Below are 26,593 nucleotides of genomic sequence, written 5' to 3' on the forward strand. Positions count from 1 at the left end.
AGCAGTAGGATGTGCACATGAAAGGTGTTTACAAGTGAGACAGATTAGTGCAGTGGAATAGAGCTGTTAATTAATTCCTTGTTAGTACCAGTGACTTTTCATCTTTTTAAACTTCACTAGGTGCATTCATTATGTTGCAAAATTAGCATCAGGTTTAGGACATTGAGCAGTCAGTGTTGTAGATTTTTCCTGTGAGTAACAAGGAGTTGCAGCTCATTATGCAATTTGTCAGCAAGCATAAGCAATGCACTATTCATTTCATAAATGCTGCGTTTGTTAGTAAGTGGGTAGGTAGTAACACTTTTTATCATATTTTTCATTGAGTCCTTAACTGTTCAGCAAACATGATCTTACGCAAGCCATCGTACCATACTACTCTTTGATGTACATTCCATTGAAATAGTTCACAGTATTTATTACATTAGTTGTTTACCTGTATCCTTACCATGTTTTTGATCTGAGAACAGTATTCAAAGAATTCTCTCTCTGTAGAAACAAAAATTAATTTACTTCCTGTCATGCAATCCAGTCACAGAAGTATGCATGTGAATGAGCTAGGATGGAAAGAAGCAACTCACAGGTTTTCCACAGACCCTGTATTAAAATACTGTGCTTAAGTTTATCATAGCACAACTTAACTAAATGAAGGGATTATTTTGAAGGACACTCCCTGGTGTGACATTAAGGGATTATCAGTCTCATAATGAAAGGAAATGTGGGGGGTAAAAATTATAGAGAGAGACCAAGGCTTCATTTAGTAAGCAGGTTCAAGTAATGTGGGTTACAGTGCTTATGCAGAGATAAAGATGCTTATACAGAATAAAATAGCATGGGGAGCTGCATCAGACCAGTCTCTGGGCTCAAGAACTAAACAAAACCCAATCTAACATCATGATTATGTTTCAGAAATGTCGGTAGTAGTTTTTCAAGAGCCTGACATCTGGCCATTGTTTGTATTAAGATTTGATATTGCCATTCTTCACATATCAAACTTCCCATAGCAAGTAGGGAAGACAATGAGAACAAAAGCTTTTGCTGTTTTATACAAGTATAACTAGACACATAAGTGTTTATAATGATTTGTGAAGCCATTTGTTTCTACAGATTGCATCAAGCCTTATAGGCTATGTTAGAAATTTGATGTTCCTTACACTTTTCCTTTGTTTTAGTAACATTGTTTATGTGTAAATACCATAGCACCGGTAAACTATGTAAATTGTTGGCTTTCACTGAGATTTTTGGTAGCATTTTGAAAAGTCTTTAGAGGTCTTTCAAGAGACATAGATATTTGTTGATAATTTTTTTAGTCCTGTGAGTATTTTAATGTATCAACTACTTCACTGTGATGCTTTAGCCTACCTCGTTCTAGCAGCAACGAGTAATTTCGTTAGTAACTTCTTTTATTGCATAAGATATTTAAAAATTAATGCTATCATGCATAGCTATAACACTAATGAATGCCATCATTGTGTCTGGGATGTGAAGCTGTTGAATACATGCTCTTATAAGCCCATACCCAATATTTGTGTGTATAACTATTCCTTATATCTCATTGTTCATAAAATATATATTGCAATGTTTTCTGTGTTGAGTATGTAGTATCTTAAGCTGTGCTGTTGCTGCATTCCCCTAGTTCACTTAAATTATCCTCAGGATGGCAAGCATTTGTTCCTAGGCAAGTTGAGTGGTCCAAACCTTTTATGCTGTGCTGCATCAGTGCAGTGTGATGAAGCAATTCTGTTTGCATTTTGTAAAGATCCATATTGTTAACATAACTATAATAAATTCAATTTGGCAAGTATTGTTCAGAGTATCTTTGGGACAAGTTTTGTAGTGTATTTGCGCATTGCTTGTGTAAGCAATCACAAGACAGCACTGCCTGTAGCTTAAAAACCTTATAACTATTTTAACATGTTTGAGTATTGTCATATTCATTGATATTTCCAACCACAGCAAAATGCAGAGAAAAAAAAATGAAATTTATATAGATCAGTCAATGTCTTGGATTTGTATTAACTGGTTGTCATAATCACAACTCTCTCTCTCTCTCTCTCTCTCTCACACACACACACACACACACACACACACACAGCATAGTCTGCTAAGAGCCTGTGCAACAATTCACATTTTTCATCCTTATTTGTAGTGTGAACATTATATAAGCAAGTGGGTAGTTGTACCAGTAATTGTCATCAGGCTATGAAATCGTGGCTTGTATTTGAAATATGAATTATTAGTGAACCATGGACCTAGCCGTTGGTGGGGAGGCCTGCGTGCCTCAACGATACAGATATCCGTACCGTAAGTGAACCACAACAGAGGGGTATCTGTTGAGAGGCCAGATAAACGTGTGGTTCCTGAAGAGCGGCAGCAGCCTTTTCAGTAGTTGCAGGGGCAACAGTCTGGATGATTGACTGATCTGGCCTTGTAATGCTAAGCAAAACGGCCTTGCTGTTGTGGTACTGCGAATGGCTGAAAGCAAGGGGAAATTACAGCTGTAATTTTTCCTGAGGGCATGCAGCTTTACTATATGATTAAATGATGATGGCGTCCTCTTGGGTAAAATATTCCGGAGGTAAAATAGTCCCCCATTCGGATCTCCGGGCAGGGACTACACAAGAGGACGTCGTTATCAAGAGAAAGAAAACTGGCGTTCTACGGATCGGAGCATGGAATGTCAGATCCCTTAATCGGGCAGGTAGGTTAGAAAATTTAAAAAGGGAAATGGATAGGCTAAAGTTGGATATAGTGGGAATTAGTGAAGTTCGGTGACAGGAGGAACAAGACTTTTAGTCAGGTGAATACAGGGGTATAAATACAAAATCAAATAGGGGTAATGCAGGAGAAGGTTTAATAATGAATAAAAGCAATAGGAATGCAGGTAAGCTACTACAAACAGCATAGTGAAAGCATTGTTGTGGCCAAGATAGACACGAAGCCCACGCCTACTACAGTAGTACAAGTTTATATGCCAACCAGCTCTGCAGATGATGAAGAAATTGATGAAATGTATGATGAGACAAAAGAAATTATTCAGGTAGTGAAGGGAGGCGAAAATTTAATAGTCACGGGTGATTGGAATTCAACAGTAGGAAAAGGAAGAGAAGGAAACGTAGTAGGTGAATTTGGATTGGGGGTAAGAAATGAAAGAGGAAGCCTCCTGGTAGAACTTCGCACAGAGCACAACTTAATCATAACTAACACTTGGTTCAAGAATCATGAAAGAAGGTTGTATACATGGAAGATACTAGAAGGCTTCAGATAGATTATATAATGGTAAGACAGAGATTTAGGAACCAAGGTTTTAAATTGTAAGACATTTCCAGGGGCAGATGTGGACTCTGACCACAATCTATTGGTTATGAACTGTAGATTAAAACTGAATAAACTGCAAAAAAGTGGGAATTTAAGGAGATGGGACATGGATAAACTGAAAGAACCAGAGGTTGTACAGAGTTTCAGGCAGAGCATAAGGGAACAATTGTCACTAATGGGGGAAAGAAATACAGTAGAAGAAGAACGGGTAGCTCTGATGGATGTAGTGAAGACAGCAGAGGATGAAGTAGGTAAAAATACGAGGGCTAGTAGAAATCTTTGGGTAACAGAAGAGATACTGAATTTAATTGATGAAAGGAGAAAATACAAAAATGCAGTAAATGAAGCAGGCAAAAAGGAATACAAACGTCTCAAAAATGAGATTGACAGGAAGTGCAAAATGGCTAAGCAGGGATGTAAGGATGTAGAGAGTTGAATGGAAAAACTGGTAGAAGCCGAACTAGGAGAAGATCAGTTTGGATTCCATAGAAATATTGGAACAAGTGAGGCAATACTGACCCTATGACTTATCTTAGATTAAGGAAAGGCAAACTTACGTTTCTAGCATTTGTAGACTTAGAGAAAGCTTTTGACAATGTTGACTGGAATACTCTCTTTCAAATTCTAAAGGTGGCAGGGGTAAAATACAGGGAGCGAAAGGCTATTTACAATTTGTACAGAAACCAAATGGCAGTTATAAGAGTCAAGGGGCATGAAAGGGAATCAGTGGTTGGGAAGGGAGTGAGACAGGGTTGTAGCCTCTCCCCGATGCTGGTCACAGTAGATATAAAATGTAGACTGGCAATGGCAAGGAAGGCATTTCTGAAGAAGAGAAATTTTGTTAACATTGAGTATAGATTTAAGTGTCAGGAAGTCGTTTCTGAAAGTATTTGTATGGAGTGTAGCAATGTATGGAAGTGAAACATGCACAATAAATAGTTCAGTCAAGAGGATAGAAGCTTTCGAAATATGGTGCTACAGAAGAATGCTGAAGATTAGATGGGTAGATCAGATAACTAATGAGGAGGTATTGGATAGAATTGGGGAGAAGAGTAGTTTATGCCACAACTTGACTAGAAGAAGGGATCAGTTGGTAGTACATGTTCTGAGGCATCAAGGAATCACCAATTTAGTACTGGAGGGCAGTGTGGAGGGTAAAAATCATAGAGGGAGACCAAGAGATGAATACACTAAGCAGATTCAGAAGGATGTAGGGTGCAGTAGGTACTGGGAGATGAAGCAGCTTGCACAGGATAGAGTGGCATGGAGAGCTGCATCAAACCAGACAACAACAACAACAGTGATAAAGACAAGAACTTTGATTGTCTGGTTGCTTGGAAGTATCTGCTCCTTGATCCGTGGAAGGGTATGTGTGTGTCTTAAATAATGACGCAGATTGCTTTGTTTCTACATCTCTGAAACTATCCTGCAACAGTAACATAAAACATCACATATATCTTAATTGTGTCACTATTTTATGTTGTCCATCTACCCTCTTTTTAGCTCATTTATGAAGTATGCAGAAATGAAAAGGATGATTTTTCTGAAGGGGCATTGTATCATAGCCAACTTGTTTAACAATAGTGAATTTGCAGTTGGGTAGACTGAACAACTTTATAGTGCTTTACAGGGAATGAATGCAGGTTGATCTCTTCAAATCAGTACCTATTACCCAATTCCCTTTCTTAGGAGGTGAATGTGCTTCAGAAATCTCTTGCGAGGCAGGATGTGGTACACAATGCAGCATGTCCCATGTTTTACTATGTTCTGTTGTGTCAGAATTATTTGGCGGAAATCCAAAAGCATTGATGACTTGCCGTGTCCCAGCCAGACACATGTTGTCACTAACGATATCACAGTATTGGTTATGGATGATATGATTTGTGAATCATCTGAACACTACACATGTAAAAGTGAAGAGATGGACGAGTATTATTCACAGAATCAGACGATGGTGACTTGTTTCCAGACCCATATGTTGTGGCATATGGAGCAAGGAGCACTTGACAGTATTAAGGCATGTTATGAGACTAGGTGACTGGGCACCACTTTCATCCTGCAACCGAGTGAGACAGTGCAGTGAAAAGATCTAGAAGCACATTTGACAGGAGAAAGGTCTGATTACCCATCTAGCTATCCATGATTAGGTTACACATTGTTTCCCTAAATTTCTGGGATTATTCCTCTGAAAAAAAAAATAAAAATAAAACAAAAACAAGACAGCAAATTTCCTTTCCCATCCAGGACATTCGTATTGTGTGCTCCATCATCGACTGGTTTTTAAACGTTAGTCTTCCTTCTCAAACAGTGGAAACTTCTAGTGGGAATATCAACAATATTAGGATAAGGCTAGATTGCTACTTACCGGAGAGATAACCCTTTGAGTTGCAGACAGGCACAATGAAAAACTGCTACACATTTTTCATCCAAAGCCTTCTTTAGAAAAGAAAAGAAAGGAAAAAAAGAAAAAAAAACACACATTCAAACAAGCAAGCACACCTCATGCACACATGGTTTGAAAAATAGATATATTTTTATAACAAATTCCGTTAAGGAATAAATATGCTGGGAAGCAGGATGGTAGTTAATAATCCTAATTCTTGAACAGCCCTCTACAGATACCTGGTATTGTTGCCCTTCTTTAGAGTTATCCCTGTGATTCTGTGGACGTTTTTTCTGTTGATTCATGCACTTCATAGAATGTATTTTATCCATAACTCATTTTCAGAACTAATTTCGTTTTCTTTGTCATATCTGTCTCAAGGCAGATATTGACTAGACGTTCTCCACCTTCCTCTGTCCTTTCCTGTTTCCTTAATTGCTGATAACTTCACCCTTTGGTTGTCCGTGATTCGCTGCTGTACAATATATTATATTGGTAATCTTTATGCTGGCAACAAAACTTTTACCTTTCACAAGATCTTTTACCCAGAGATGATCTGTTTCTTGTTTCTTCCACGTGGCTTCCATTATATGTCACCAAACTTCCTAAGTACCTCAAAGATTTTACTGGTTCCAGAGTCTTTCATTCCAATTGTATTTTGAGAGAACCTTAATGTTTACTGATTCTCATCACTTTATTCTTTCCTATATTTATCCACATTCAACACTCTTTTCCACGTTTATGACCCTCTTCTTCATAAATTGTAGTTATTCCTTGGATTCAGCCAACACTGCTTAATCATGGCGTACTTAAATGTCTTTGTGATCTTACTATGTTTATTTTTCCTTTTTATAACAGTTTGTCTGTTGCTTAATAATTCAAAGGTTTTGTTGACATAAAACACTCGTGTCCAGCAGGTTTTCCAATACTTCTCTTGTTTGTTCCCTCATTGTCAATCCTACCACCACTTTGTCTTGTATAGAATTCCTTTGTTTGTCCTTATAGTTGACACAAACATCTTTTAAGGTCTTCAGGGTGTTACTCCAATCCACACCTCTTCATAATCAACATTACTTAGTACATATTCCTGTTAACCTCTAACATTCTGTGTCATGTCATCTTCAAAAATCCAATAGCGGTGCATGTTCCCTCTCTTTTCCTCAGTCCAAACTGACTCTCCCACACATTTTCTTCGGTTATCTTTCTAGTGTTCTGTGAATAGGCTGCACATGGCTTTTATAATGTGGCATATGAAATTAATTATCATGTAGTCTTTGCATTCTGTGGCACTGTATTTCTTTGGTAAAGGGATTGAAATAGTTTTAATTAACCCGTCAAAAGAAATTCTGTTGTTGCATATCCTGTTGATGGAGTTGGTTGATCTGGTATTGCTCTATTTTGCAAGGCCTTTACAGCTTCAGCTGTATTTTTATGATGGCCTGTCACTTTCGTATTTTTGACATCATTAATAGCCTTCTCCTTCTCATCTCCTGGTCCACATTCCATACCATCAAATATTTTCGGAACAGTGTACCAGTATTTTTGAATTAGCTTGCTTAAGATCTGCTTCATTTGTTTGTAAGCACAGAATTTAAAAGAACCTAACAATAATAAATAACCCCCTCTGAACAACAAGAGTAGTGGCAAAAGACACATCTGTTTTGAAAAATAGACAAAGTGTGATGCTTGGCACTCACTATACTTGTATGAGCTTATCAACTTCATTTTGTGAGAACACGTGATGCATATAGTTGGATTTTGTTGTTGTTATAAGAATTAAGACTTAATTGTGTGGTAGTGTCATACTAGTTCCTTTTCACTCATTAAAGCTTGTGGTACAGTCTCCTTTGCGCACAGCTTATACAGATGGTGAAATGAACATTATTTTTACATTTGAAAGCTTTGTATCAATGGTCACTCTGGTTACAAATCCAAAGCTGCAGTGTTGAGCATATGGCTGTTTTAAAGTTTTTTCTGACTGAATATGAAATAATTCTTCTTCAACTGATGGATTATTGACATTTTTATATTGTAACTAGTTCTGAGAAGAGAAATATAATTCTCAAAACATTAGTAACCATAAGAGAACCACAGAGGATCATGTGGTCATCGAGGATCTACTCAGTTAATGGTGAGTCAGATGGGCTCAAAATAATGACCTCAGTCATTACTATTTCATTGTGATCCTTTATAATGATAGCTGCATATTACAAGTATTGTGTTGTGGGACATGCTTTTGTAATGTGTCCATTCATTTCGAAACTGTTTAAGCCATAATAATAGGTCACCAGCCAAGATGCCAAGTAAGACTTAGCTCACATTCATCTGCAATCAGCCAAGGACAGAAAAACTTTCATTAAATTGTGCAAAATCATGCATTTTTTTCTGTTAATGTTGTAAAACATTGGGCAATTCAAAACCAACCTTCACAGAGCAAGTTAGGCTAGACTCGCATTCAGAAGGGTGAGAGTCAATACCCCAACAGGCTGTCCAGATGTAGAATTTCCCCAAAATGTTTGAGACAAAAGGGGAGGATAGTTACAGCCAATTTCCTTCCCCATCCATCCCGAACCCAAGCTCGTACTCCATCTGTAATGATGGATATTAAACTGATTTTCTTTTAGTCCATCCTTTGGGTTAATGATTGCTTTACTTGATCAGTATGCATAACTGGTTACATGTGGTGGTGTTATTATTCACACTGCCATTACCAAGCACAAACAAAAAAGTCACATTAAGTGTATAGCAGACCCTATTGGGAAACTAGCTCATTTTTTAAAGTTCTTGCGTACAGACTGTACATGTGACCTGTCTTGAAAACATGTTTGGTCAATGCTTAGGTTATATTAACTAGAAGTACTAAATACACACAAAAGAAGGAAGTGCTTGTGGTTACTGTGGTTGCTGGTCAGAGTCTTATTGTCAAGGCAGACTGCTCTGTATAGCTTGGTAGTTTATTTAGGGAATATATTAAGGTAGATTTAAAACACTAGCTGTAATTGGAGGTGGCTCCACAATATTTGCCCTCTTTCAACTACTCACATAGTGTTCATGAGAAAAAATAACAATGAAATAACATTCATTGTGTCACATGCCAGGACAGATAAATAATCACTCTGATGCCTTTTCAACTGCAAATAGAATGATGTAAGTGCTACATTGCATGGTAGTTTAGAAAGTTGATTAAAGGATTATATATAGTAAGTATATGTGCACACACAGATATACATATAAAAATACACATGTAATAACTCACTGATTGTTGCAGTACCAATCCAGCCAGCACCAGAAGTAGATTTGGAAACCCATGCAGCGAGTCTAGATCGGTACGTACCAGCGGTCAGACTCACTGAGTCGGGCAATGGTGCTAATGGGTTTATGCTTATTGATGACGAAGGTGAAAAGGAGAGCCTGAGTCACAAGATGAGGGTGAGTTAACATTGTTTTACTCTATCTCTCTCTCTCTCTCTCTCTCTCTCTCTCTCACTGCATGTTGCTTTTTTTTTTTTTTTTTTTTTTTTTTTTTTTTAAATTGCTTATCAAGCAACAGATGTAGTCATTGCACTGCAGTGTGCAGCCTTTTTGGCTCAGAAGTGATGGTGGCTGGCATTCTACTCTTTTTTCTGTATTGGAGCTTGTTACCCCTTTCTACAGTCACGTAGAATTATAGCTCTCACATTTTTGCTGAAAGAGCGGAGTTCATATTTACTTTCTAGTGTACCTGGTCTCAAATTAAGAACATTGTAGAGTATTTCTGCCTCCTATGTAGCATACACAAATTTCAAATATCCAAAACTACGTTCACAATATAACAAATTGTAGGCACTGGTGACATGAATATAATTATAAAATTAGGCCAGTCCTTTCTTGATTGCGAAGTATGATTTTAACAAGTTCATTATAGTTATTGTTGTATTTTACATTTCATTTACAGGTAACAGCCGGTCTCTTTGACCTGCTGTCAAGTAATTCAGAAATTGATCACCCTCTATGTGAAGAGTGCACTGATGCATTGCTGGATCTTCTTGACCAGCAGTTGAGGCTCACAGCTGAAGAATGGAATGATTATAGCAGCTTTTTAAAGAGGTATTTGTTGTTTAGTTTTGTAATTCACTTGAACTTCTTAGAAGAGTGATCCCTTTCAAATAGCTTGAGCTTCATACTTGGTAATAGTTACATTTCTTTGTATCAAAAAGTCCACATCTTAGAATTAGGTAACATTAATGAAAAATGGTAGTGTTTTGAAACTTTCTGCATTGGTTGCCTGACATTTCACAGCAGTAGGAGACTAAAAGGGGTCAAATATGGAAAAATTGGAAAACTGACAACGAGGATAAGTCACTGTGCTTCTGATCAAGACATAAATCAGACTGCTATTCAAAAACAAAAATAAAAATTAAAGCCCAAGTAGGAAACCACACCACAGTTATTCAAGAATACTTCCAGACCAACATGAAATTTTATGTGAGAACAAAATAATTTATCTTCAGAGAATAATGATAAAGTACAAGAGCTTTGAAAGTGACTGCTTCACAGAATGCCTGTAAGAACAAAATAAGTGTAATTTCCTTGCTTGGTCCAATAATAAGCTGTTCTAACCCAAGAACACTGTAACAAAGACAAAGTACAGACAACACACAAGTGACCAGTGGAGCTTTGCGCTCTGGCTTGTATAGTCATTAGTTGTAGGAGGGGGCGCAGCCGGCAGGCTGCGCAATCAGCTGCTGTCGTACTAGCAGGTTTGGTGGGCTCTAGTGGCCGAATCAAGTACAGACTTCACATATGAAGTGGGATGCAACGCACATGCAAATTTGGTAGTTACAGCACACTCGTAATGAGATGGTTGAATGCAGTGTGACATTGGAATGGGGCCTCAAGTTTATCGTACGTATAATGGAAAAACTTCTGTAAACGAACCCTACAAAAATCTCATTCTCAAAATGAACCAATAGTACAAAATGAACTGAACAAGTGGTGAAGCAAAACACTCATAACTATGTTACGTTCAGTATGTGTCACCTCTCATTTGCATTATATTAGCTTAAGCATTGGGTTTTGCCAAATAAACATGGAAAAAATTTACTACTGCATGCAGCAGGTGTATTGGTTATTGTCAGCAGGTGCTGTAGTGAGAAAACAGCTGTACCCTGTAACGCAGATTGTCTCTTCCTTCTGTTCAAGTGATTTTGCAAGAGCCACACATTGTAGAGACTCTATTAATCGAAACTGAGACAGTGGAAAATGTCTTCAGTGAGATTTATCTTGCAGTCGTGATTGCTACACCAGGGAACCCTTTTAACGTATTTTCATTTGTGGAGAACTTTGACTTTTTGCTACTCGGTCAGCCCTGGTGACAAAGTAAATATGAACTCAGAATTACAAAAAGAAGTCAGGTCAGCCACCAATAATGCAAAATTTCTAATCAAACCGTTTCAGAAGAAAATGCTCATTAACATGAACCCTCAGCCCCCAGTACTTCAGTCTCAATTTAAAATCCACAAACCTAACCATGCGATACGTCCGATATCTAATAGTATGAATAACACGTACCATGATTTGGCCATATTTCTACATGAAATTCTGAAAAAATCATTTGTTTTCAGGAGCAATTATTCCATTACCAATAGCCATGCTTTAGTCCAAAAAATAAAAATTTAGAATGCAGTTCAGACACCAAGTTGTTTTCATTAGACATCAAAAATCTTTGTACTAATGTCCCTGTACAGGGAACGCTTACAGTGATAGAAAAAAATTTACATCATTTCAAAAAGGATCTTTCAGATGAACAAATCACGGACTTCATGAATGTCGTCACAGTCATAGTCAGGTACAACTATTTTGAACGTAATGAAAAATTGTACAAGCAATCTGACGGTCTCACAGTGCCAATATTTTCATCTACTATCTAGAAGAAAAGCTCTGTTTTTCAGCTACATCACTAGACGTTCTCTCCTATTTCAGATGCGTTGATGATATTTTAATCATCTACAAGGGACCTGCTGATGGCATTGACCGTATTTTTACTCTCTTCAATGATCTTCATGAGAAAATATCTTTCACCATCGAACTTGAAAACAAGGCCTGCCAATTAAACTTTCTTGACTTGACACTTACAATAAAAGATAAAATCTCATTCAATATTTTTCGTGAAGAAACATATACTGATTAGATTGTACCTGCGTCCTCCATTCATCCACAGTCTCATAAAAACGCCTTCTTTCATTCCGCTACTTCCATTCCACTTTCGAAAGAAAAGTTCAATGATGAAATCAATTTACTCAAAATGATAGCAGTTAATAATGAGTATAAAGCTGGCATAGTAGATACATCCTTAAAAAGAAAACTGCTAAAAGAGTTACTATGCTCTGCACCTCTATCATTTGAATCCGAGCCAAAAAAATATTTCTCTATTCCTTTCGTAGGGCCCATCTCCTATCAGATCCTACACCTTCTTCGTAATAAATACAACTGCAACATTTCATTTTATACCAATAATAATTTGAAAAAACCTTCATTCATAATTTAAAATCAATTCATTCCCCTTTAGAAGGTTCTGGCATCTATAAGATTGTCTGTGATACCTGCTCTTCTTACTACATAGGACAAACAGGATGTCCCTTTACAACCAGATATAAAGAACATGTTTTAAGAAAAAATGGCGCTAGCCCCCAAAATTCATCTTTCGCCAACCATCTTCTAATAACAGGTCACGCACCTAAACCTATTTGCGATGTCAACATTTTGCACACCGAGAAGAAAGGATGTAAATTAAACATTCTGGAAGAATTAGAGATTTTTAATCACTTTTTCAAAATGATTGTCTCATTGTCAATGAACAGCTGCAGTTGCGTAAAAAAATTTCTTCGAAAGCATAAAGCTGTTACTTGACATTTAATTTCAGGTCTCCTTGTGCAGTTTACCAAAATGTTTTTTTTCCATCTAAGTTAACTCATAATTTTTCATTTATTAAATGGTTTATTGGCTGTATATCACTTTCTACAAGCTGTGTTTTTCAGCCCTTACTGTATTTTCTGTAATGATGTTTTTATGCTTCAAACTGTGCTGCTAAGCTTTGATGCAGACAAAATGTTATGTTATCTGTTGCTATTAAACAAAATATTACTTTTTAAATTATGTACTGAACAATATTCATTATAATTTCATCTGTCTACACTTGAATGTTAAGTAGCCAAGTTGTACCTGCGGTTACTGGATGCCACTCTTGATGCAATGTCATGTTCATCTGCCCACACTTGTTAATGCGGGTGCCTCAGTCTGTTGCAACCTGTGGCTGTATAGGTATGAGCAGCCCGTAGTAGCTCGCTTTCATGCATTCCTCTTCATATTTTTGTGACTAAAGCCCTTCTGGCCTGTTAATTATTTTATATGTGACATGTAAATACTGCTTCTGTCTTTTATTGTTAGTCAGTACTTACACTTTTTATATAAAAATGTCTTTTCCTGTAAATTTGTAACTATGTTATAGGTCATTTTAATTGTTTTAATTCTGATAAAGACACTCTTAGAAGTGTTGAAACGTTGTCAACAAGACTAAAAATAATTGTGGCAGAGGGCTCATTTGTTTCAATTTTACTCCTGGTGACGTTTTCTCATTGCTTTGAGAGTCCAATAGCAATATTCCTATCAGCATCCAATTACCATGCCAATCTCTGTGTCCTGTGGTCAGAGCTACATGGTTGGGTCAGTGGTTTCTGAACCCAAAAAAGATTATGGTCCTTGATGGAATGGCTGCTCACCAATTTGAACTGCTGAGTAATTTACTGAATTGTGACCAATCAGTTGTTAAATCTGCAACAGCCATTGGTAATTACTGTCACTAACACATTTTAGCTCTATAAATTGACACTGATGCGGCAGCTTCCCTTGACTGAGGAACATATGATACGTCCTTGACTATGTAGTACACAAGAAGCCAAGTGACCTGCTTGCACTTCATATATTGAGTTTACCATGTGTTGGGCATTTGTGATTAAATGAGCTGAAATTGCATGTCTTGTCTGTCCTGTACTCCACTGTCATTCACATTCCCAGTAGAAGGTCCAGTGACATCCTAGACAGTTTTGACAGCCTGAATTATTCCATTCTCCGTGCTGCCAATGTTCTCCATTCAACATAGTAATTATTTGTAATTATTTCTAATTCAGTACCTCATGAGTGTAAATGGATAAATATGGTCCCCTGTAGGGTTTGACCTCCATCCTTCTAAATTTTCCTGAAAAGCTAGCCAATTGGGAAAGGGTGCCTTACATGGTGCATTGTGTCCATCATGCTTTGAGGTCTTTAGCCCACTTTCTCATTGAGGCATTGCAGTCCCGTTCATCCTCCATCTCTTGGGTGAGGACATCTTCCTGGATGCATTTTCCTCCACCCACTATGCAGTGTCGTTTTCTGCGCTGACGATGACCATGGAATTCTTTGCACCTCATATCCATCATGGTAGCCAGTCCGTTGTGTGGTGGGGTCACCACGTACCCTGTTGGTTGTAGCCCCCTGACTACACAGGGATCACTCTTCTGATACCTGCACCGTTAACTCCCCACGTATGCCAAGGAGTTGTCCATCACCCTGGGGCATTGGGACTCCCAGCAATGGCCATCCTGCTAGGTGGCCTTTGCTGCTGCTGGGTGGTGCCTGTGGGGAGGGCCCCTGGTTGGAATGGGTGGCATCAGGGCGGATGACATGCCATGAAGCATAGTACGTCATCCCTTGCTGGTGGTCTGCCGCCAGCAGTCTTTAAGTGGGCAAAGTCTAACTTCAATGCTAAGAAAGATAACCCCAAATCGTTCCCCTCCTTGGCCACACCATGGGAGGAACGCCAGCCTAAGAATGGCAGTGAAGCTTATTCGCCCAGGTTCCTCATATGTACGAAAGTTGATGGGGAAGCCTTCATGTCCATGAAGCATCAGTTTTTTGTGGACCATTTGGGGAGGTGGAGAGCTTGTCGAAAATGCGCTCTAGGTAAGTCTTGATAAAAACAGCATCCTCTGCCCAGGCACGGGCAATACTCGCTTGTGACAAGTTGGGGGATGTTTCTGTTACCATCATGCCCTGTAAGATCTTAAATATGGTCCAGGGTATTATATTCCACAGGAACCTTCTTTTGCAGTCTCACAATGAGCTGCATGTGAATTTAGAGCGGCAAGGTGTTAATTTCGTCCGGCACGTCCATTGGAGTCCGAGGGATAATCAGGTTGCCACCGGTGCCTTCATCTTGGCCTTCGAGGGCGACACATTGTCCAAGAAGGTCAAGGTGATGGTCTACCGCTGTGAAGCCATATATACCTCCCCCGATGCAGTGCTTTAAGTGCTGGAAGTTCGGCCATATGTCTTCCTGCTGTTCTTCCAGTGTCACATGTAGAGATTGTGGACGTCCATCACATCCCAAAACTCCTTGTGCCCTGCCTCCCATCTGTGTCAGCTGCAGAGAGCATCATTCACCTTGCTCACCAGACTGCAGGTTTTTACTTAAAGAGAGGAAAATCATGGAATATAAGACCCTGGACTGATCGACCTACACTGAGGCTAAGAGGACATTTGAGCACCTACATCCTGTGGTTATGACCTCCTCTTACACCGCCGCTATGAGAACAGCTGTCGCTCGATCATTTCCTTACATTCCTGTTGCCTCTCAGAACCAGAAGACTACGCCTGCCCCCTTGACAGTGGAGGGCACTTCCCTTCCTGTTGCTCCTACACCACCTATTTCAGGAGCAACACACACCCCCTCTGTGGCAGCAGGTGACCTTGAGTTGTAAACTGCCTCATTGAATGTTCCATACCTTCCCAGTCTTATGATGTCATCCTCCAGTGGAATTGCGGCGTTTTTTTCCACCACCTACAGCAACTGTTACACTTTACACCTGCTTTCTGCATTGCCCTCCAGGAAACCTGGTTACCAGAAATGCAGGCCCCTACCCTCTGCGGCTATTGCAGGGACCATAGCAACTGTAATAGTGTCAGGTGCAGTTTGGTTTATGTCCTAAACTCAGTCTGCTTATCAAACCACGGAAGCAGGAGTGTTGGGAGAGATACGTCTCGACTATTGGGTGCCATATGTCCCTTCCCAAGTCTGGGCATAGATCAAACATGTTTTCGGGTACCAGACCCCAACAGGTGTTCCTGGTGTTAACATAAATGGCGTGTTATCTACTGATGCAAACGCAATTGCCAAGCACTTTGCTGAACACTACGCTCGCCCCTCTGCATTGGAGAATTACCCCCCCGGCCTTTTGCACTCTCAAATGGTGGCTGGAAGGGAAAGTCCTCTCATTCACTATACGCCTCAGTGAATCCTATAATGCCCCATTTGCAGGGTGGGAGCTCCTGAGTGCTCTTGCACTGGGCCAGATCCGATCCACAGTCAGATGATAAAACATCTCTCATCTGACTACAAGCAACATCTCCTCATCATCATCAACCAGATCTGGTACGATGGCATCATTCCATCTCAGTAGCGGGAAAGCACCATTATTCTGGTGCTCAAACCCGGTAAAAACCCGCTTGATGTGGATAGGTATCAGTGCATCAGCCTGACCAACATTCTTTTTAAGCTGCTGGGACGTATGGTGTGTCGGCAGTTGGGTTGGGTTCTGGAGCCACATGGCTTACTGGCTCGATGTCAGGGCGGCTTCTGCCAGGGTTGCTCTACCACTGATAATTTTGTGTCCCTCGAGTCTGCCATATGAACAGCCTTTTCCAGACACCCAACACCTGGTTGCCATCTTTTTTTTTTTTTTTTTTTTTTTAATTTACAAAGAGCTTATGACATGACCTGGCGACATGATATCCTTGCCACATTATAAGAGTGGGGTCTCGGAGGCCCGCTCCTGATTTTTATCCAAAATTTCCTGTCGCTTCGTACTTTCTGTATCCAGGTGAATGGGATTCCGCAGGGCTCTGTATTGAGTGTCTCTATATTTTTAGTGGCTATTAATGGTCTAGCAGCAGCTATAGGGCCATCCATCTCACCTTCTCTGTATGCAGACGAATTCTGCATTTTGTACTGCTCCACCAGTACTGGTGTTGCTGAGCAGTGCCTACAGGGAGCCATCCACAAGGCGCAGTCATGGGCTCTAGATCTTGGTTTCCAGTTTTCGGCCACAAAGTCATGTGTTATGCGCTTCTGTCATCGTCATACTATTCATCCAGAACCAGAACTTTACCTGAATGATGATCCACTCACTCTAGTGGAGACACATTGATCCTTAGGATCAGATTGACATGGCTTCCTCACCTTCATCAGCTGAAGTGAAAGTGCTGGCAGCACCTCAATGCCCTTCAATGCCTGAGCAACACCAACTGGGGTGCCGATCGCTCTACGCTGCTGCAGCTCTACAGAGACCTTGTCTGGTTTATGGTTTGGTGGCACCCTGAGCTTTGCGTTCACTCAACCCAGTGCACCACTGTGGCATTTGCCTAGCAACAGGAGCTTTTAGGGTGAGTCTGGACCAGCGTCCTTGTGGAGGCTGGAGTCCCTCCATTGCAGGTTAGGCGTGCACAACTGCCGGCCAGTTATGTTTGCACACATTCATAGTTCTGCACATCCGAATCACCGTCTCCTTTTCCCACCAACGGCAGTTCGTCTCCCACATCGGCGGCCCAAGTCTGAGCTTCCAATTGCAGTTTGTGTCCAATCCCTTCTTTCCGAACAGGAGTCCTTGCCTTTACCACCTATACTTGAGGTCCATTCACGTATGCCTCCATGATGTGTACCTAGGCCACGGCTTCGCCTAGACCTTTTGCATGGCCCTAAGTACTCAGTTAACCCCGTGACTCTCCACTATGACTTCCTCTTGATTCTTGACATGTACCGAGGCCACGAAGTGGTTTACACCGACGGCTCGATGGCTGATGCTCACGTCGACTTCGCGTATGTCCAAGGAGGACATATTGAACAGAATTCCTTGCCCGCTGGCTGCAGTGTTTTCACTGCTGAGCTGGTGGCTATATCTTGTGCTCTTGAGCACATCCGTTCATGCCCTGGGGAGCCGTTTCTTCTGTGTACTGACTCCGTGAGCAGCCTACGAGCTATCTACCAGTGCTACCCTCGTCATCCTTTGTAGTGACCATCCAGGAGTCCATCTATGGCCCGGATCGATCCAGTTGTTCAGTGGTGTTTGTCTGGATCCGAGGTCATGCCAGAATCCTAGGCAACGAACTTGCTGACAGGCTGGCCAAACAGGCTACACGGAAACCACTTATGGAGATCAGTTTCTCTGCAACTGATCTGCATTCAGTACTAGTCTGCAAGGTTTTGCAGCTTTAGGAGGCAAAATGGCATAACCTCAGCACGTACAACAAACTGTGTGCCATTAAGAAGACTACAAATGTGTGGCAGTCCTCCATGCGGGCCTGCTGCAGGTACTCAGTGGTTCTCTGCCGGCTCGACATCGGCCATGCTTGGGTGGCTCACAGCTACCTCTTGCGCCATGATGACCCACCTCAGTGTCCGTGCGGCACCTGCCTGAAAGTGGTCCATATCGTGGTGCACTGTCCTCCTTTGGCTGCCCTGCGACAGACTCTTCAGTTACCAGACTCGTTTCTATTAATTTTAGCTGACAACGCCTCATCGGCTAATTTAGTTTTACGTTTTATACGTGATGGTGGGTTTTATCATTCAATAAAAGTTGTAGTGCATGTCCTTTGCCCCTTTGTGTTCTCCACTCTAATCTTTTAGGGTGGATGTTTTAATGTGTCGCAGAGTGGCGGGTTTTTCCTTTTTATTCTTGTGGTCGGCCAGCCATGGTCATCTGCTCTCTTGTTTATACCCCTTCTACGTGTTTCTTGCTTCTCTCTGTGGTTTTCTTTTCCTGTTTTGTCCGTCGTAGTGTTGGTTGTCCTTTTGTCAGTCTTCTGGTTCTTCCGTTCACCTGTTATTGTGCCGTCCATCTCCCCGCCCCCCTCCCCCCTTGTGTAATTATTTTACGGGGAACAAGGGACTGATGACCTCGCAGTTTGCCCTCCCCCCCCCCCCCCCCCCTCCCTCTTTTAAACCAACCAGGCAAATGACTCATTGAAGACATTTTGAACAGATGTAAAGCCTACTGCAATATTCATTACTGTAATAGTTATTTATTATGTCATTGCCTCACATTACTAAATCAGATTTATTTTACTTGCATAATAATTTAAGAATATCTCCAACTTGTTTACACAATTGCATAACAAAGTAGTTAAAGCCAAGCTTAAATGTAGAACATAATTGACATTAAATGTTAAGTTTCATTATTTCTGTTTTCCAAGGGTTGTAAAGTTCCCACTTCGATAGTTCAAGATTTTTTGATGATGTTTCCTTGGTGTAGTGTGTAAGTGATTTCAAGTCATTCCCTCAACTGCTTCGTACATTTAAGCATGCTTTTCATCTAGACTTATGTATTGTACTTAAGACTGTTGTTACAAGGCAGTAAAAATTAAAGGATCATGTTTACTTTCAGGTTGGAGGCTGAAGATGAAGAACAGAACTTAGATGAATTGGAAAAAGAACTAGAAGCAGTGAGTCTTTCCTATTTGATTGATGTGTTCCTTTCTTTTTATTCAAATATTTTACTTAGCATGTGTTCTTGAAAGGTGTATCTGTGTTGTTTATATATGGAACCACTGTATTTGAAATTTTGTAATCTTCCTCTGTGTGTGTGTGTGTGTGTGTGAGAGAGAGAGAGAGAGAGAGAGAGAGAGAGAGAGAGAGAGAGAGAGAGAGATCCCACTTCTCTATCATCCATGAACATATTCATTCCTCAATCTGGTTACAGGAGAGTGAGTTGTGGTCCTGTGCATTTGTTTCTTAATGCCCATGTATGTGTAGGTTGTACATTTTAGTAGTTCAGAGTGGTCATTTTATCATGGTGTTGACTTTATGACCAAAAAGGGGAAAGGAGGGGGGGGGGGGGGGGTGTTGTACATGTGTATGTTGTCTATCTGTAGTTGTGTATTGTGGGTTCTGTGTCTTCATTCTAACATTTTCTACATTAAGATCAAAATATCCAAAAGAGAATCATTTTACAGCTGAAAGCAGAAGAGGGGCAGTTGATGGAGAGTCTTGAAGATCTGCAAGAGCAAGAACGCAAAGTACGAGCAGCTTTGGCTGAACAAGAGCGTGAGACAGAGAGGCTTGATCGTGAAGAAGAGCGTTATTGGAGGGAGTACATAAGGCATCGTAGAGAACACCTTCTTATGGAGGACGAGTATCACAGGTAAACTATTGCCCTACACAATAAAGTAGCTGCTAGAATATTTTTAATTTAGTGTATGTGTTTTGAACATACTGAAATTGTGTTGCCAGTCATAGAAGTTGGATTATTTTTAAACAGGTGAAGACTACTACCCTCTTAAGGAGATGAAATATCTTGAAAAAGGTCATATGATATTTATTTATTTTTAAATTTTTTTTTAGTTGGAATTACAATAAAATATTGTACTCTCTGTCTCTAAACTGCTTTTGAGCCAATAAATCGTTGCCTCCTTTTAATACAGACAATTTTGTAGATGTTGGACTTGCCCTACTCAGCGTTTTGGATTTCAGGCAACTCTCAGTCCCTAGTATTATGTGTAATGACTGTTTTCTATGAGAGACGTGAGCTCTGAGACTTGGCTTCAAATACTGCAGCAATTAATATTTTAAAATTCTCAGTCTGTATTTGATATTTGGTCTGTAGAATAATTGTTTCATCTGATGCTAGTATTTCTTTCTACTGCGGAATGCAGGGGTGGGGGGGAAGGGGGGCGGGACCACATGGATATTCCGCACATACTTCCCCATTTCCAGTGCATAATCCACACCTAATCTTAGCAAGGTAACTTCATAAGTCTTCAATGAAACAAAGACCAAGGAATATACGGCTGGTCTTATCACAGAATTGACCTGAGGTATAGACTATCGACTTGCCTCCAGACCAGAGGGCCATGATCAGTCATAAACTTGCATTATCTCTGAGTAATTATCAACTGGAAATTTCTATTCATGGATGACAAAAACAGATTTGACACACTGTGGTTCCAATATCACTTTAGTATGAGTAAAAAAGAATTTGTTTTCAGAACAAAAGCGTTTATATGTTGCCTATAAGTTGTCCTGTTTTTGCAGCCAGTATGCAATAATAATACGTGTCAGTGCTTGTTACCATATAAACTCTTGCTTTGTCTTGTATCTTATTGTTATACATTTCACCAATATAACTAATATCAATCACCCAGTACTTATATGAGCCAAAATTTGCACACTGTCTGTTATTCACTTTCATGTTATACAATGCATAGACTTGCTACATACACTTCCTGTACAGTTGTGTTCACTACCAGAGGGTTACAGACATATTTCAGACTTCTAGTGCTCCAAACTCATTATACTGCGCACATTGCAGCATCAATACTTTACAGACAGAAGACATTCATTATCTCATTCGTTGATGAATCAACTGTGGTTATACCTGACATCAAGTGTTACTCAGAGTAATAACTTTACTTTGTGTATAGTTGTATCTGTTTATACAAGCCTCTTCAAGTGACTTCAGATTCATAGACTCATATGGCTGACATTAAGAATCAGTTCAAGGTGAACTGTTTCAGAATCATAACACGACACGGAAATTCTGTCCTCTTTTACTTTTCATTGCTGTCCAAGATCCAGGGCAGAGTTTTGTACTCTGATGAAAAAGTATTCAACAAGGTGCCCACAGACATAGTGCAGGTACCAAGAAATCCTTCACATTCCAGAGTCCAGTAAAAGTAGATTCAAATTATGTAGTGGTTCTGAAACTGCACACCTCAATTAGTTTTGTAAAATATAATTTACATTGTAAAATATGGCACCATGCTTTCAGTATCATTGTGGTCAGCCACTCAAGATTTAAAATATTTTCTGTAAACAGTGCTGCACAGCTACATTTTACAAGGGTGATTCAAATGAAAACTTTATTTATTATGATATAAATAATGTAATAAAGGAAAATTACAGAGATATAATCATTATTCCACTACATTTGAACTCTGTGGATACTTTGTGGTTTGAAAATGTAGCCACTCATCCATCACGATTTTCTCCTCTTTATTGCTTTTAAAATGCTTGCCACCCTGCAGTTCTGGAGCTGTCCAAACACATGAAAGTTACTTAGGGTGATGTCTGGTGTGCAAGTGGGTGTTCCAGACATATCCCTTATTGTTGTTATGCTTGAATTAGCTGTTTGTTGGAGACGAGCACTGTCAAGTTGCAACTAAACACCTGCAGTCACAAGCCCTTGTTGTTTACTCTTGACTGCAGAACAGAAGTGATTTTATAGCTGATTTGAGTATGAATTGCTGGTCACTATTAATCCCATTTCCATATAATACTCCAAAATTACTCCTTTTGCATGACAAAAGTGGGCATGACTTTTCCTGCCCGTGATTGAGTGCATAATTATTTTAGCTTTGATGAAGAGTAGTACTCTCTCATGCAAGGTCTTTTCATTTTAGGTTGATGATACAGTGGTCAGGTTTTACCTCCTGGAAAAACTTCAGAAATATGTTACCTTTGATGAAAATGAAAAAGTTTCTCGTAGGCATCACAGTGATGACCTTTCAATTCAGCTATCAACTGATACGGCACACGTCTTGTGGACACTAAATTGAATCACAGCATACCGTGGACGGTATTGTGTGCTGAACCATCACAAATATCCTATATAATGGCTATTTCATTTACAGTAATAGGCCTGTTTTCCTTCAAAAGCTCTTACACTGCATCATTGTTTTCATTCATCACTACACAGTATGCATGACCTAAGCATAGTGCATCTTTCACAGAGATTACATCTCCTTAACACCACTCATACACTTGCTTCAGGGACATACACAAATCACTGTACTGTAATGCATATTACAGGTCACTACACCAGCAAGGTGCTAGCCGACAATGTGGTGGGCATCTATGCACTGATACGGCTTCCTTTTCTCCGAGCCGACAATAGGCTGCCAGCTGTTGGTCACTTGTTGAAACACAAAGATAACTATTGCCAGAGCTGTGAAATAGATTGTAAATATTTTAGGAATTTTATTGCACTTCCAAAGCTTTCATCTGAATCACATTTTTATTTAAAGAGTGACATTATAAAGCCATCAAAAGAGACTGTAATGTGTATTTATGAGCAGCCATATTCGATCAAGCAACCAACTTCAGGTCACCTACATATTAACATAAAATGTGTAAGAAATAGTATATGTCAAAATAATTATGGTGAACAGTTGTATACAGCAGATACCCAGTGCCTTTACATTAGCTTGAAGGGAGGTTCCTTGCTGTCAAATAGATAATTATTAGCAGTTATAACTAAAATTAAAATATACATGAAGACACTAAGAAATATAGCATACATATTTTTGCATGTTACAGATGTACACAAATCTAACATGAGCAACTGTCAGTTATACAAGCATCCATTATCTTATACAATCTATTGCATCTCCTTAATTTTTAAATATCATCTCACAGTCTGCAGTTTACTTTCCTGTTTGGTGAGGGTTTAATTTCTCTAATTTTATTAGTTTTTCTTTTTTACAAAAAAGTCACCTCCATTTTAAATCACTCTTTGCTTTGTTGTCCTTTGGCTTTAAAGACGACAGAGAGAAGAGGGAGGGGATGAGGGGGTCAGGGTGATCTTTTAGAATTGAGGAAAACACACAATTTGGGTGAAAAATTATATATTCAGTAGTGTCACCCCTTTGCATAGCCAAAATCTTCCTAATAGAAAGTGCAGGGCTCATTGATAGATTCTGTCGCAGATGTAAAATTAACATCAGAATCCAGAACGTACTTTTCACCTTGCAGTACGGTGCACTAAAGTGAAACACTCCTCCAGTCTTTGGCTAAGCTTTGTCTCCACAATTTCGTTTCTCCCAGAAGTACTAGTTGTGCACATTCTCCAGAAGAACTTCTGTGAAGCTTGGAAGTTGGGAGATGTATTGCCAGAAGTAAAGCTGTGAGAATGGTTCATGAGATGTGCTTGGGTCCCACAGAACATGTCCGATCCAAGTCAGATTCCACAAGGATCGGTCACTCCTTAACATACATAAATTGTCTTCGAATAGTCTTAAGGGGTAGTTCATAAACTATGATGCCTGTTGATGACTTCCTAATCAAAGGCCCCGACTCTGCCTTACCGGACATATCTCAGACAAGCACACCAGTCAAAATATTGGTTTCCTCTCATAAAATAGCACACTGTTCACTTCAGAGCAGTATAGATCACGAGAGAGAGAGGATCTATCATGCTGGGCATGGCGATGACCACACTATGAATGAAGTTGCACAATTTTTTGGTGTATCAGCATGGACTGTCCAATGTGTGTACAAGGAACATTGTACCATTGCAGCCATATAACACAGCATAAGAACAGTGGCTGTAAAAAATATCCTAACCGAGAGGACCACAGATGAGTGCCACAAAATGAGGCCGTTATCAAAGCTAGAGGTAGTATTACACAGTTTTAGCATGATTTATCCTAAGGATGCCTAATTTTTTGTGTGGCGGCTTAGGGACACAGGAGGTGAGTAGGTCATTTTCCAGTTAATAGCTTAAGTCTTAACAGATAGTAATTGTTGTTGGCTGTGAATGCAGGTACGTCACAACCAGTTTCTGAGTGAACACAGAGAAGTGAATTGCGTGCAAGGCATATTTGGAGTTGGGCTAGTGGCTTGGTAACTCAATTGTTAAGTTCCACAGTATAGATTTGAGCCCCAGCCAGTCCTAGAATTTTTATTTGTGACTTACCTTTAGCAGTGTTTGTTAATGTGAAAAATTCGAAGTATCACTGTGGTTTGAAGGCCATGTTAAACTGCTGGGCTACCAGTTCAGAGTTTGGTGGCAAGGGCATAACACCTCCAATAGGACCATCCCTAGTAATGCACTGTGGTCTTCAAATCAACATTTGGATTTATGGTAGCTTTATTAAGTTACAAATGGTAATTGCTTACAGTGGCATGTCTTCAATTGGCCAAACAACACAGAAGCTGGACTGTAGCTTACTGGAAGCTTGTTGTGTTGTCAGATGAGATGTGATTTTGCGTCTTTTAAAGTGATGCAGTGTCTGAAGACCACCAGAGTGAGGTGTTTAACCCACAGTGTGTGGAGGGTGCAGTTCAGGCCAGTAAGATGGTTCTTTGATTTTTAGGAGTGTTTTTTGTACTCTGAAGTTTATTTCAACATTCTTGGTGACCAGGTATTGACCTTTCTTCTACATCTTCACGATGAGTATGCTGTGGACACTCCCTTCCACAACAGCGATTTTCGTATATTGCACACATACAATCGTGATTTGTCTAACACACAGGCACCCTATTATACCTTGACTGACCCACTAAATCTTCTGATCATAATCCAGTAGAAAATGTGTGGACCTATTTGGTACATATAACATCCTCACAATTTGGTATTTTTACATGCTCTAATTATCAGTGAGTGGCTTCAGCAGCACGTGGTATACCTGAACAAAGTTATGGACTCTCTTTTCCATCAAATTGAGACCATTATCAAAGCTATAGGTGGCATTACACAGTTTTAGCATGGCTTCTCTTAGGGATGACTAAATTTTTTCTCTCTTGTGCTTAGGTGAACAGGTGTGCGAATAGTTTACTTCACAGCTAAAAGCTTTAGTCTTAAACTCACAGAGACTAATATGATGTGATTTCAAAATAGTGAAAATGACTTTTTAGCATCAGCAGTTTAGCATTAATGGTCATACAGTAAATTAAAGACTGTCCAAACTTTCTCTGGATACACTTGTATAAAAAGTTGAGATTGAGTTAAGACATTAATATACTAATCTAGAAACTGAGTTTGGCTTCTCTCTTTGTATTTGCCCATAAACAAGAGTGTAAGCTTTTTCTGAATATTCTCACTCCTTATCGTCTCATGAAATTATTTTCTATGGTTGTGCAACTAAACTAAATAGTATTTATTCAGTAGAAGCCTATCCCCAATGTTATTCAGTCTGTTGGAAGCAGAGTTAAAGTTCAGGGAGAAGAAATAAAAACTTTGTGGTTTGCTGACAACATTGTTGTTTTGTCACACAGTAAAGAACTTAGAAGTGCAGTTGAATGGAATGGACAGTGTCTTGAAAGGAGGATGTTAGATATGAAAATTAACAAAAGGGCAAGGGATGTAGTTACGAGGGTGAGTCAAATGAAAACCGTAAATATTTTTTTAAATATTATTTATTATGCAGTAGTCATACAAAGCTGTATCACATTTCAAATAATCTCCCCCATGCTCAATGCAAGTCCTTCAGTGCCTACAAAGTGCATAAATTCCTTTAGAAAAAAATTCTTTTGGTAGTCCACGCAACCACTCATGCACCGCATGGCGTACCTCTTCATCAGAACGGAGCGTCTTTCTTCCCATTGTGTCTTTGAGTGGTCCAAATATATGGAAATCACTTGGGGCAAGGTCTGGTGAGTATGGTGGATGATGAAGACACTCAAAATGCAGGTCTGTGATTGTTGCAACTGTTGTATGGGCAGTGTGGGGCCTTACATTGTCATGTTACAAAAGAACACCAGCTGTCAGCAATCCACGTCACTTTGATTTGATTGCAGGCCGCACGTGAGTTTTTAGGAGATCTGTGTATGATGCACTGGTAACAGTGGTCCCTCTAGGCATGTAATGCTCCAAAATGACGCCTTTTCGTCCCAAGAGAGAGTTGATATAACCTTCCCTGCTGATGGTTCTGTTCGAAACTTCTTTTGTTTTGGTGATGAGGAATGGCACCATTCCTTGCTCACTCTCTTCGTTTCCGGTTGGTGGAAGTGAACCCAGGTTTCATCCCCAGTAACGATTCTTGCAAGGAAACCATCACCTTCTCATACAAAGTGCCGAAGAAGTTCTTCACAAGCATCAACACATTGTT

The 26,593-nt window shown here is 39.8% G+C and overlaps 1 protein-coding gene across 1 annotated transcript in view; it reads left to right on the plus strand.

The window, feature by feature from the left end:
- LOC124802749 (beclin-1-like protein) overlaps positions 1-26,593 on the plus strand; it is a 48,341-nt gene that overhangs the window by 1,076 nt on the left and 20,672 nt on the right. Inside the window, exons 2-5 of the mRNA XM_047263733.1 lie at positions 8,967-9,127; positions 9,633-9,784; positions 19,153-19,210; positions 19,721-19,908. Of these exons, the coding sequence (XP_047119689.1) occupies positions 8,967-9,127; positions 9,633-9,784; positions 19,153-19,210; positions 19,721-19,908 (559 nt within the window). The remainder of the gene's footprint in view (positions 1-8,966; positions 9,128-9,632; positions 9,785-19,152; positions 19,211-19,720; positions 19,909-26,593) is intronic.

Source organism: Schistocerca piceifrons, chromosome 6 (genome assembly GCF_021461385.2).
Source record: "Schistocerca piceifrons isolate TAMUIC-IGC-003096 chromosome 6, iqSchPice1.1, whole genome shotgun sequence".
Taxonomy (NCBI): Eukaryota; Metazoa; Arthropoda; class Insecta; order Orthoptera; family Acrididae; genus Schistocerca; species Schistocerca piceifrons.